This window comes from Nesoenas mayeri (assembly GCF_963082525.1).
Source record: "Nesoenas mayeri genome assembly, chromosome: 31".
Lineage (NCBI taxonomy): Eukaryota > Metazoa > Chordata > Aves > Columbiformes > Columbidae > Nesoenas > Nesoenas mayeri.
The window spans coordinates 184,312-198,567 of NC_137567.1; the positions used below are offsets into that span (position 1 = coordinate 184,312).

Here is a 14,256-nt window from a genome sequence, read left to right on the forward strand (position 1 = left end):
GGGACCTTGGTGACATGAGACATGGGAACACCTGGTGACATGGTCACCATGGGGATGGGACACCCTGGGGACATGGGACCCTGGTGACATGGTCACCATGGGGATGGGACACCCTGGTGACATGGGACCTTGGTGCCATGTGACATGGGGACACCCTGGTGACATGGTCACCATGGGGATGAGATGCCCTGGGGACATGGGACCTTGGTGACACGGTCACCATGGGGATGGGACCTTGGTGACATGGGACCCTGGTGACATGGGACCTTGGTGACATGGTCACCATGGGGATGGGACACCCTGGGGACATGTGACCCTGGTGACATGTGACATGGGGACACCCTGGTGAGATGGGACCTTGGTGACATGGGACCCTGGTGACATGGGACATGGGGATGGGACACCCTGGGGACATGTGACCCTGGTGACATGTGACATGGGGACACCCTGGTGAGATGGGACCCTGGTGACATGGGACATGGGGACACTCTGGTGCCATGGTCACCATGGGGATGGGACACCCTAGTGACATGGGACCCCGGTGACATGTGACATGGGGACACCTGTTGCCATGGTCACCATGGGGATGTGACACCCTTGTGCCACGTGCCATGGGGGCACCCTCATGCCACGTGACCCCGGCACCACGTGACCCTCCTTCCCCAACCACCCCAGGGGCTGTTGGTGTCCCCAGGTGTCCCCAGGTGTCCCCAATGCTGCTGTCGCTGTGCTGGCTGTTACTGGCCCCCACCCGGCTCCTGCTGGCCCTGCGCCGCCTGCTGGCCCATCTGGGGGTGGCGGTGGCCGCGGTGGCCGCCGGGGCGGCCTATGGGCTGTGGGGGGTGTTGCTGCTGCTGCGCCGCGGCCCCCGCTGCACGTTTTGGTGGCGCCTGCGGGACAGACCCCCCCCCGGGCTGGCCGATGGTACATTCGGGGAGCACCGCTACCTGCGCCTCAAGGTGCGGGGGGGGGGGATTTGGGAGGGGCGGGGGGGTTAATGGGGGTTAATGGGGGTTAATGGGGGCTTGGGGGGGGGTCTGGGGAGCATTTGGGGGGTTCCCTAATGGGGGGTTTGGGGGAGTCTGGGGGTTTTGGGGGGAGTCCAGGGGGGGTCTTGAGGGTTAATGGGGGTTAATGGGGGTTAATGGGGGCTTGGGGGGGGGTCTGGGGAGCATTTGGGGGGTTCCCTAATGGGGGGTTTGGGGGGAGTCTGGGGTTTTGAGGAGTCCAGGGGAGGTCTTGAGGGTTAATGGGGGCTTGGGGGGGGGTCTTGGAGCATTTGGGGGGTTCCCAATGGGGGGTTTGGGGGGGTCTTGAGGGGTCATGGGGGGGATCTTGGGGTTAATGGGGGCTTGGGGGGGTCTGGGGAGCATTTGGGGGGTTCCCTAATGGGGGGTTTGGGGGGGGTCTGGGGGTTTTGGGGAGTCCAGGGGGGGTCTTGAGGGTTAATAGGGGTTAATGGGGGTTAATAGGGGCTTGGGGGGGGGGTCTGGGGAGCATTTGGGGGGTTCCCTAATGGGGGGTTTGGGGGGAGTCCAGGGGGGGTCTTGAGGGGTAATGGGGGCTTGGGGGGTGGGTCTTGGGAGCATTTGGGGGGTTCCCTAATGGGGGGTTTGGAGGAGTCCAGGGGGGGTCTTGAGGGTTAATGGGGGTTAATGGGGGCTTGGGGGGGGGTCTGGGGAGCATTTGGGGGGTTCCCTAATGGGGGGTTTGGGGGAGTCTGGGGGTTTTGGGGGGAGTCCAGGGGGGGTCTTGAGGGTTAATGGGGGCTTGGGGGGGGGGGTCTTGGAGCATTTGGGGGGTTCCCAATGGGGGGTTTGAGGGGGTCTTGAGGGGTCATAGGGGGGGTCTTGGGGGTTAATGGGGGCTTGGGGGGGGTCTGGGGAGCATTTGGGGGGTTCCCTAATGGGGGGTTTGGGGGGGTGTGGGGTTTTGGGGGGAGTCCAAGGGGGGGTCTTGAGGGTTAATGGGGGTTAATAGGGGCTTGGGGGGTGGGGTCTGGGGAGCATTTGGGGGGTTCCCAGTGGGGGGTTTGGGGGGGTCTTGAGGGTTAATTGGGGGTTGGGGGCTTGGGGGGGTCTTGAGGGTTAATGGGGGGTCTGGGGGAGGTCAGGGGGTTTGGGGGGTCCTGGGGTTTTTTAGGGGTCCTGGAGGGGTCTTGAGGGGTCCATAGGGGGGTCTTAGGGGTTAATGGGGGTCTGGGGGAGGTTGGGGGGTTTGGGGGGTTAATTGGGGGTCTGGGGGCTTGGGGGGTTCTGGGGGTTTTGGGGGTCCCTGGGGGGTCTTGAGGGTTAATTGGAGGTTGGGGGCTTGGGGGGGTCTTGAGGGTTAATTGGGGGCTTGGGGGGGTCTGGGGGTTTTTGGGGGTCTCGGGGGGGGTCTTGAGGGTTAATTGGGGGTTGGGGGCTTGGGGGGGTCTGGGGGTTTTTGGGGGTCTCGTGGGGGAGTCTTGAGGGTTAATTGGGGGTCTGGGGCATCTTGAAGGTTAATGGGGGGTCTGGGGGAGGTCAGGGGGCTTGGGGGGGTCAGGGGGTTTCTGGGGGGGCCCCGGGGGGGTGTTGAGATTTGGGGGTCTCGGGGGGGGGGCTCTGAGGGATTTGGGGGTAGGGGGCGGGGTTATATGGGGGGAGGGTCAATTTAGGGGGGTGGGGGGGTGAACCCACTGACACCCCCATTGTCCCCCCCCAGGAATCGGGGCTGCGCCTGCACTACGTCACTCGGGGTCCCCCCGACGCCCCGTTGATGCTGCTGCTGCACGGCTTCCCCCAGAACTGGTGGGTGTCCCCATGGGTGACACTGATGTCACCTCCCAGGGCTGGGGGTGTCCCCATGGGTGTCACTGATGTCACCTCCCCACAGCTGGGGGTGTCCCTGTGGGTGTCACCATTGTCACCTCCCCCAGGGCTGGGGGTGTCCCCGTGGGTGTCACCATTGTCACCTCCCAGGGCTGGGGGTGTCCCTGTGGGTGTCACCATTGTCACCTCCCCCAGGGCTGGGGGTGTCCCCGTGGGTGTCACCATTATCACCTCCCTGGGCTGGGGGTGTCCCCATGGGTGTCACTGATGTCACCTCCCAGGGCTGGGGGTGTCCCCATGGGTGTCACTGATGTCACCTCCCCAGGGCTGGGGGTGTCCCCAAGGGGTGACACCATTGTCACCTCCCCCAGAACTGGTGGGTGTCCCCAAGGGTGACACTGATGTCACCTCCCTGGGCTGGGGGTGTCCCCATGGTGTCACTGATGTCACCTCCCCCAGAACTGGTGGGTGTCCCCATGGGTGACACTGATGTCACCTCCCAGGGCTGGGGGTGTCCCCAAGGGTGTCACCATTGTCACCTCCCCAGGGCTGGGGGTGTCCCCAAGGGTGTCACCATTGTCACCTCCCCCAGAACTGGTGGGTGTCCCCAAGGGAGGTGACACTGACCACCCCCCAGTGTCACCACTGTCACCTCCCAGGGCTGGGGGTGTCCCCATGCGTGTCACCATTGTCACCTCCCCCAGAAATGGTGGGTGGTCCCAAGGGGTGACACCATTGTCACCTCCCCACAGCTAGGGGTGTCCCCGTGGGTGTCACCATTGTCACCTCCCCCAAAACTGGTGGGTGTCCCCAAGGGAGATGACACTGACCACCACCCCCCAGTGTCACCACTGTCACCTCCCAGGGCTGGAGGTGTCCCCATGGGTGTCACCATTGTCACCTCCCCCAGAAATGGTGGGTGGTCCCAAGGGGTGACACCATTGTCACCTCCTCACAGCTGGGGGTGTCCCCAAGGGTGACACTGATGTCACCTCCCCAGGGCTGGGAGTGTCCCCATGGGTGACACCACTGTCACCTCCCCCAGAACCGTTGGGTGTCCCCAGAACCACTGGGAGTCCCCAGAACCTGTGCGTGTCCCCATGAGTGTCACCACTGTCACCTCCCCAGAACCACTGGGTGTCCCCAGGAGAGGTGACACCACCCACCACCCCATGGTGCCACCACAACCACCTCCCCAGCACCAACAGGTATGTCCCCAGAACTGCTGTGTATCCCCATGGGTGACACCACTGTCACCTCTCCCAGAACCACTGGGTGTCCCCAGAACCTGTCACTGTCCCCATGGGTGACACCACAGCCACCTCCCCAGAACCAGCGGGTGTCCCCAGAACCACTGGGTGTCCCAGAACCTGTTGATGTCCCCATGGGTGACACCACTGTCACCTCCTCCAGAACCACTGGGTGTCCCCTGAACCTGTGGGTGTCCCCATGGGTGACACCACTGTCACCTCCCCAGAACCACTGGGTGTCCCCAGAACCACTGGGTGTCCCCTGAACCTGTGGGTGTCCCCATGGGTGACACCACTGTCACCTCCCCAGAACCACTGGGTGTCCCCAGAACCACTGGGTGTCCCCAGAACCTGTGGGTGTCCCCATGGGTGACACCACTGTCACCTCCCCAGAACCACTGGTTGTCCCCAGAACCTCTGTGTATCCCCATGGGTGTCACCACTGTCACCTCCCCCAGAACCACTGGGTGTCCCCAGGACCACTGGGTGTCCCAGAACCTGTTGGTGTCCCCATGAGTGTCACCACTGTCACCTCCCCAGAACCACTGGTTGTCCCCAGAACCTCTGTGTATCCCCATGGGTGTCACCACTGTCACCTCCCCCAGAACCACTGGGTGTCCCCAGAACCAGTGGATGTCCCCTGAACCCATGGGTGTCCCCATGGGTGTCACCACTGTCACCTCCCCAGCACCTCTGGGTGTCCCCAGGACCACTGGGTGTCCCAGAACCTGTTGGTGTCCCCATGGGTGTCACCACTGTCACCTCCCCCAGAACCACTGGGTGTCCCCAGAACCTCTGTGTATCCCCATGGGTGTCACCACTGTCACCTCCCCCAGAACCACTGGTTGTCCCCAGAACCTCTGTGTATCCCCATGGGTGTCACCACTGTCACCTCCCCAGAACCAGCAGATGTCCCCAGAACCAGTGAGTGTCCCCTGAACCCATGGGTGTCCCCATGGGTGTCACCACTGTCACCTCCCCAGCACCTCTGGGTGTCCCCAGGACCGCTGGGTGTCCCCAGGACCGCTGGGTGTCCCCATGGGTGCCACTACAACCACCTCCCCAGCACCAACAGGTGTCCCCAGAACCTCCATGTATCCCCATGGTTGCCACCACAACCACCTCCCCAGCACCACCGGGCGTCCCCAGATGAGGTGACACCACCCCCTCACCACTGTCCCCATTGTCCCCATTGTCCCCACAGGTTCTGCTGGCGCTACCTGCTGCAGGAGCTGGGCGGCCGGTTCCGCACCGTGGCGCTGGACCTGCGCGGCTACGGCGCCTCCGACAAACCACGCGGCCGCGACAGCTACCGCCTGGAGCTGCTGCTCGGGGACATCCGCCAGGTCATCGAGGCGTTGGGGACACCCCCCGCGACGGGGGACACGGCGGCGTCACCCAAGTGCATCCTGGTGGGACACGATTTTGGGGGCCTCCTGGCCTGGGAGGTGGCGCTGAGCCACCCGGCGCTGGTGGACAAGTTGGTGATCATGGCGGCACCGCATCGAGCGTGGATGGCAGGTGACGTGGCCTTGGGGACACGTGGTGGGTGGGGATGTGGTGGTGGCGTTGGGTGGGAGATCTTGGTGATGCCGTTGGGTGGCATCTGTCGCTGGTGATGCCATTGGGTGCCATCTCTGGTGGCTGTGACGTCAGATCCCGTCTCTTGGTGACACCGTTGGGTGCCAACTGTCACTGGTTGTGTTGTTGGGCACCATCTCTGATGAGTGTGATGTGAGGTCCCGTCTCTTGGTGACACCATTGGGTGCCATCTGACCACACCATTGGGTGCCACCTCTCATGGCCAATGCTATTGGGTGCCACCTCCAATGACCACACCATTGGGTGCCATCTCCATGACCACACCATTGGATGCCACCATTGGGTGCCACCTCCAATGACCACACCATTGGGTGCCTTCTCCATGACCACACCATTGGATGCCACCATTGGGTGCCACCATTGGGTGCCATCTCCATGACTATGCCATTGGGTGCCACCGTTGGGTGCCATCTCCAATGACCACACCATTGCTTGCCACCATTGTTGGGTGCCACCTCCAATGACCACTGGTGATGCCGTTGGGTGGCATCTGTCACTGGTGATGCCATTGGGTGCCATCTCTGGTGGCTGTGACGTCAGGTCCCGTCTCTTGGTGACACCATTGGGTGCCAACTGTCACTGGTTGTGTTGTTGGGCGCCATCTCTGGTGGGTGTGATGTGAGGTCTCATCTCTTGATGACACCATTGGGTGCCATCTGACCACACCATTGGGTGCCACCTCTCATGGCCAATGCTATTGGGTGCCACCTCCAATGACCACACCATTGGGTGCCACCTCCAATGACCACACCATTGGGTGCCACCATTGGGTGCCACCTCCAATGACCACACCATTGGGTGCCATCTCCAATGACCACACCATTGGGTGCCACCATTGGGTGCCACCTCCAATGACCACACCATTGGGTGCCACCATTGGGTGCCATCTCCATGACCACACCATTGGATGCCACCATTGGGTGCCACCTCCAATGACCACACCATTGGGTGCCACCATTGGGTGCCACCTCCAATGACCACACCATTGGGTGCCATCTCCATGACCACACCATTGGGTGCCACCATTGGGTGCCACCTCTAATGACCACACCATTGAGTGCCACCTCTCTCGGTCCTGCCATTGGGTGCCATCTCCATGACCATGCCAATGGGTGCCACCTCCAATGACCACACCATTGGGTGCCACCGTTGGGTGCCATCTCCATGACTATGCCATTGGGTGCCACCGTTGGGTGCCACCTTCAATGACCACACCATTGGGTGCCACTTCTCTTGGCCAGTGCCATTGGGTGCCACCTCCAATGACCACACCATTGGGTGCCACCATTGGGTGCCACCTCCAATGACCACACCATTGGGTGCCACCATTGTTGGGTGCCACCTCCAATGACCACACCATTGGGTGCCACCTTTGGGTGCCATCTCCAATGACCACACCATTGGGTGCCACCTCTCTTGATCCCGCCATTGGGTGCCATCTCCAATGACCACACCATTGTGTGCCACCATTGGGTGCCACCTCCGATGACCACACCATTGGGTGCCATCTCCATGACCACACCATTGGGTGCCATCTCCATGACCATGCCATTGGGTGCCACCATTGGGTGCCATCTCCAATGACCACACCATTGGGTGCCACCATTGGGTGCCATCTCCAATGACCACACCATTGGATGCCACCATTGGGTGCCACCTCCAATCACCACACCATTGGGTGCCACCATTGGGTGCCATCTCCAATCACCACACCATTGGATGCCACCATTGGGCGCCACCTCCAATCACCACACCATTGGGTGCCACCATTGGGTGCCATCTCCAATGACCACGCCATTGAGTGCCACTATTGGGTGCCATCTCCAATGACCACGCCATTGGGTGCCACTATTGGGTGCCATCTCCAATGACCACACCATTGGGTGCCATCTCCAATGACCACACCATTGGGTGCCACTATTGGGTGCCATCTCCAATGACCACACCATTGGGTGCCACCTCTCATGGCCAATGCCATTGGATGCCATCTCCAATGACCACACCATTGGGTGCCACCTCTCTTGGTCCCGCCATTGGGTGCCATCTCCAATGACCACACCATTGGGTGCCACCGTTGGGTGCCACCTCCAATCACCACACCATTGGGTGCCATCTCCATGACCACACCATTGGGTGCCACCATTGGGTGCCATCTCCAATGACCACACCATTACGTGCCACCGTTGGGTGCCACCTCCAATGACCACACCATTGGGTGCCATCTCCAACGACCACACCATTGGGTGCCACCATTGTTGGGTGCCACCTCCAATGACCACGCCATTGGGTGCCATCTCCAACGACCACACCATTGGGTGCCACCATTGGGTGCCATCTCCAATGACCACACCATTGGGTGCCACCATTGGGTGCCACCTCCAATCACCACACCATTGGGTGCCACCATTGGGTGCCATCTCCAATGACCACACCATTGGGTGCCACCATTGGGCGCCACCTCCAATGACCACACCATTGGGTGCCACCTCTCATGGCCAATGCCATTGGGTGCCATCTCCAATGACCACACCATTGGGTGCCACCTCCAATGACCACACCATTGGGTGCCATTTCCATGACCATGCCATTGGGTGCCACCATTGGGTGCCATCTCCAATGACCACACCATTGGGTGCCACCTCCAATGACCACACCATTGCGTGCCATCTCCAATGACCACACCATTGGGTGCCACCGTTGGGTGCCATCTCCAATGACCACACCATGGGTGCCACCATTGGGTGCCACCTCCATGACCCCACCATGGGTGCCATATCACATCCCACCTCCCACCAAGTCCACCGGGTTCCACCTCCCGTGGCCAATGTCGTTGGCTTCCCAGCCATCCCATGCGGTGTCACCAGTGGCGGTGGCACCCATGAGTGACACGGGTGTCCCCCCACGCAGATTTCACCGCCTGCCACCCCAGCCAGCTGCTGCGCTCCAGCTACGTGTTCCTGTTCCAGCTGCCGTGGCTGCCCGAGCTGCTGCTGGCGCTCGCCGACTTCCAGGTGGGTCCCCATGATGTCCCCACGCTGTCCCCACGCTGTCCCCACGATGTCCCCATGATGTCCCCATGGCCCCATGCTGGCCCCATGATGTCCCCATGGCCCCACGCTGTCCCCATGATGTCCTCATGGCCTCATGCTGTCCCCATGGCCCCATGCTGTCCCCACGCTGGCCCCATGGCCCCACGCTGTCCCCACGGTGTCCCCATGGCCCCACGCTGGCTCCTGTCACCTCCTGTCCCAACCCAACCCAAGAAGATGGACCATCCCCATGTCCCCACCTTGTCCCCAAGTCCCCATCTCATCCCTATGTCCCCACCTCATCCCCATTCTCCTACCTTGTCCCCATGTCCCCACGCTGTCCCCATGTCCCCACGCTGTCCCCATGGCCCCATGCTGTCCCCATGCTGTCTCCATGGTCCCATGCTGGCCCCATGGCCACACGCTGGCCCCATGGCCCCATGGCGTCCCCATGCTGTCCCCATGGCCCAACGCTGTCCCCATGATGTCCTCATGGCCTCATGCTGTCCCCATGGCCCCATGCTGTCCCCACGCTGGCCCCATGGCCCCATGCTGTCCCCACGGTGTCCCCATGGCCCCACACTGGCCACTGTCACCTCCTGTCCCAACCCAACCCAAGAAGATGGACCATCCCCATGTCCCCAAGTCCCCATCTCATCCCTATGTCCCCACCTTGTCCCCTTGTCCCCACCTCATCCCCATGTCCCCACCTTGTTCCCTTGGCCCCACCTCGGCTCTGCATCCTCATCTTGTCCCCATGTCCCCCCATTGTCCCCATGTCTCCCCATTGTTCCCTTGTCCCAACCTCATCCCCATGTCCCCACCTTGTCCCCAAGTCCCCATCTCATCCCCATGTCCCCACCTCATCCCCATGTCCCCACCTTGTCCCCACATCCCCAACTTGTCCCCATGTCCCCACCTTGTCCCCATGTCCCCACCTCATCCCCATGTCCCCACCTTGTCCCATGGGGGTGTCCCCGCATCCCTTGTCCCATGGGGTGTCCCCGTGTCCCTTGTCACATGGGGGTGTCCCCATGTCCCTTGTCCCATGGGGTGTCCCCTGTCCCATGGGGTGTCCCACGAGGTGTCCCACGGGGTGTCCATGGGGTGTCCCCATGTCCCCTGTCCCACGGGATGTCCCTTGTCCCACGGGGTGTCCCCATGTCCCCTGTCCCACGGGGTGTCCCATGATGTGTCCCCATGTCCCCATGTCCCGTGTCCCACGGGGTGTCCCCATGTTCCGTGTCCCATGGGGTGTCCCCATGTCCCCATGTCCCCTGTCCCATGGGGTGTCCCCCGGGGTGTCCCACGGGGTGTCCCCTGTCCCACGAGGTGTCCCCTGTCCCATGGGGTGTCCCGTGTCCCATGGGGTGTCCCTGTGTCCCATGTCCCATGGGGTGTCCCTTGTCCCACGAGGTGTCCCCATGTCCCTTGTCCCATGGGGTGTCCCCTGGGGTGTCCCCATGTCCCCATGTCCCATGTCCCACGGGGTGTCCCACGGGGTGTCCCCATGTCCCCATGTCCCGTGTCCCATGGGGTGTCCCCTGTCCCACGGGGTGTCCCACGGGGTGTCCCGTGTCCCATGGGGTGTCCCCTGTCCCACGGGGTGTCCTGTGTCCCACCGGATGTCCCTGCGTCCCTTGTCCCATTGGGTGTCCCCTGTCCCACGCGGTGTCCCCTGTCCCATGGGGTGTCCCCATGTCCCCTGTCCCACGGGGTGTCCCGCAGGGTGTCCCATGGGGTGTCCCCTGTCCCATGGGGTGTCCCCATGTCCCCATGTCCCCTGTCCCACGGGGTGTCCCCTGTCCCCCGGGGTGTCCCCATGTCCCATGGGGCGTCCCCATGTCCCTTGTCCCATTGGGTGTCCCTTGTCCCACGGGGTGTCCCCATGTCCCCATGTCCCCTTTCCCATTGGGGTGTCCCCATGTCCCGTCTCCCATGGGGGTGTCCCCATGTCCCTTGTCCCATGGGGTGTCCCTGTGTCCCTTGTCCCATGGGCTGTCCCGTGTCCCATTGGGTGTCCCCTGTCCCATGGGGTGTCCCACGGGGTGTCCCATGGGGTGTCCCCTGTCCCATGGGATGTCCCATGGGATGTCCCACGGGGTGTCCCACGGGGTGTCCCCCGGGGTGTCCCCATGTCCCCTGTCCCCCGGGGTGTCCCATGGGGTGTCCCCCGGGGTGTCCCCATGTCCCGTGTCCCCCGGTGTCCCCATGTCCCCATGTCCCGTGTCCCCTGGGGTGTCCCCCGGGGTGTCCCCATGTCCCCTGTCCCCCGGGGTGTCCCATGGGGTGTCCCCCGGGGTGTCCCCATGTCCTCTGTCCCCCGGGGTGTCCCACGGGGTGTCCCCCGGGGTGTCTCCATGTCCCGTGTCCCCCGGTGTCCCCATGTCCCCATGTCCCGTGTCCCCTGGGGTGTCCCCCGGGGTGTCCCCATGTCCCGTGTCCCACGGGGTGTCCCACGGGGTGTCCCCCGGGGTGTCTCCATGTCCCGTGTCCCCCGGTGTCCCCAGCTGGTGCGGACCGTGTCCCACGGGGTGTCCCCTGTCCCATCGGGTGTCCCCATGTCCCCTGTCCCACGGGGTGTCCCCCGGGGTGTCCCATGAGGTGTCCCATGGGATGTCCCCATGTCCCCATGTCCCCTGTCCCCCGGGGTGTCCCATGGGGTGTCCCCCGGGGTGTCCCCATGTCCCGTGTCCCGGGGTGTCCCCAGCTGGTGCGGACGGTGCTGACGTCGCGGTGGTCGGGGATCCGGGCCCCCGCGCGGCGCCTGCGCAGCCGCGACCTGGAGTGCTACCTGTTCGGGCTGGCGCAGCCCGGGGGGCTCAGCCCCCCCGTGCACTACTACCGAAACCTCTTCCGGTGCGCGCGGGGACACGGGTGGGGACATGGGGGGGGGTCATGGGTGGGGACATGGGTGGGGGGACATGGGTGGGGGTCATGGGTGGGGGGACATGGGTGGGGGACATGATTGGGGGACATGGGTGGGGGGACATGGGTGGGGGACATGATTGGGGGACATGGGTGGGGGGACATGATTGGGGGACATGGATGGGGGACACAGGTTGGGGGTCAGAGGTGGCGGTCATGGGGGGGGAAAAGGGGTGGGGGACATGGGAGGGGGACATGGGTGGGGGACACAAGTTGGGGGACATGGGTGGGGGACATGGGTGGGGGACATGGGGGGGGACATGGGTGGGGGACATGGATGGGGGTCATGGGTGCATGGGTGGGGTTTATGGGTGGGAAAAAGGGGTGGGGGACATGGGTGGGGGACATGGATGGGGGGACATGAGTAGGGGACATGATTAGGGGATATGGGTGGGGGACATGGATGGGAGACATGGGTGGGGGGTTGTGAGCGAGGGCAATGGGTGGGGGACATGGGTGGGGGACATGGGTGGGGGGACATGGGTGGGGGGACATGGGTGGGGGACATGGGTGGGGGGACATGGGTGGGGAAATGGGTGGGGGTCATGGGTGGATCATGGGTGGGGGGTCAGGGGTGGGGGACATGGAGGGGGGACATGGGTGGGGGGACATGGGTGGGGACATGGGTGGGGGGACATGGGTGGGGGGACATGGGTGGGGGACATGATTGGGGGACATGGGTGGGGGGACATGATTGGGGGACATGGGTGGGAGACATGGGTGGGGGGACATGGGTGGGGGACATGGGTGGGGGACATGGGTGGGGGGACATGGGTGGGGGACATGGGTGGGGGACATGGGTGGGGGGACATGGGTGGGGGAAATGGGTGGGGGACATGGGTGGGGGGTCATGGGTGGGCGTCATGGGTGGGGGTCATGGGTGGATCATGGAGGGGGGGGTCAGGGGTGGGGGACATGGAGGGTGGGGGTCATGGTTGGGGGACATTAATGGCTCATGGGTGGGGGACATGGGTGGGCAGCCATGAATGGCTCATGGGTGGGGGACATGGGTGGGAGACATGGGTGGGGGGTTGTGAGCGGGGGCAATGGGTGGGGGACATGGGTGGGGACATGGGGGGGGAAATGGGTGGGGGTCATGGGTGGGGGACATGGTGGGGGGGACATGGGTGGGGGGACATGAGTAGGGGACATGATTGGGGGACATGGGTGGGGGGACATGGGTGGGGGTCATGGATGGATCATGGGTGGCGGTCATGGGTGGGGGACATGGAGGGTGGGAGTCATGGGTGGGGGACATTAATGGCTCATGGGTGGGGGACATGGGTGGGCAGCCATGAATGGCTCATGGATGGGAGACATGGGTGGGGGGTTGTGAGCGGGGGCAATGGGTGGGGGACATGGGTGGGGGACATGGGTGGGGGACATGGTGGGGGGGACATGGGTGGGGGGACATGAGTAGGGGACATGATTGGGGGACATGGGTGGGGGGACATGGGTGGGGGTCATGGGTGGATCATGGGTGGGGGAAATGGGTGGGGGACATGGGGGGGGTGTCATGGGTGGGGGACATTAATGGCTCATGAGTGGGGGACATGGATGGGAGACATGGGTGGGGGGTTGTGAGCGGGGGCAATGGGTGGGGGACATGGGTGGGGACATGGGTGGGGGACATGGGTGGGGGAAATGGGTGGGGAAATGGATGGGGGATATGGGTGGGGGGTCATGGGTGGGGGTCATGGGTGGGGGACATGGGTGGGGGACATGGGTGGGGGACATGGGTGGGGATCATGGGTGGCGGTCATGGGTGGGGGACATAGGTCCCCCATTTGGCCATTTTGGGGTCTCCCATTGGGTGCTCCCATTGGGTCCCCCCATTTCGGGGTCCCCATGGGGTGCCCCCCAACCCTTCCCTTCCCCTCCCCCCCCCCCAGGGACACCCCGATGCCGCGCGAGCCGCCCCCTCCCCCCACGTTGCTGCTTTGGGGGTCCCGGGACCGATTCCTGGACCCCGCCCTTGGCCCCGCCCTCTTCCGGAGGCTCCGCCCCTCGGCCCGCCTGCACGTGCTGCCGGGCGCCAGCCATTGGCTGCCCGAAGAGGAGCCCCGCCTCCTGGCGCAGCTCATTGGACAGTTCCTGGAGGGGGGGGAGGAGCATCCCTAGCGGCACCGATGGGGGGGGGGGAGGGGGGAATAAACGTCATTGGGGGGTGACCCAACATCTGGGAGGGGGGGGTCCAGTATAGGGGGGTTATTGGGGGGGGGGGTCAGTATGGGGGGTTATTAGGGGGGGTGACCCAACATCTGGGGGGGGGGGCAGTATGGGGGTTATTAGGGGGAGTGACTCAACATCTAGGGGGGAGGTCAGTATGAGGGGGTTATTAGGGGGGGTGACCCACATCTGGATAGGGGATGTCAGTATTGGGGTTGGGGGGAGGGCATAGGGTGATGACCCAACATCTGGGGGGGGAGGAGGTCAGTATGGGGGGGTTATTGGGGGGTGACCCAACATCTGGTTGGGGGGGTGTCAGTACTGGGGTTGGGGGGAGGACATAGGGTGGTGACCCAACATTTGGTGGGGGGGGGGGTCATTATGGGGGGGGCGTGGTGATTGGGGGGTGACCCAACATCTGGGGGGGGGGTGAGTATGGGGGGGATGAGGTCATGGGGGGTGACCCAATATATGGGTGGGGGT

The 14,256-nt window shown here is 63.7% G+C and overlaps 1 protein-coding gene across 1 annotated transcript; it reads left to right on the plus strand.

The window, feature by feature from the left end:
- Positions 1 to 97: 97 nt before the first annotated feature.
- Positions 98 to 13,725, plus strand: LOC308051029 (epoxide hydrolase 3-like; the record flags this gene model as incomplete). The annotated part of the gene is made up of 7 exons (XM_080361302.1): positions 98 to 166; positions 705 to 959; positions 2,689 to 2,774; positions 5,250 to 5,566; positions 8,555 to 8,658; positions 11,387 to 11,535; positions 13,497 to 13,725. 7 exons carry the CDS (start codon positions 98 to 100, stop codon positions 13,723 to 13,725), a joined length of 1,209 nt encoding a protein of 402 aa, XP_080217428.1.
- Between the last annotated feature and the right edge of the window lie 531 nt (positions 13,726 to 14,256).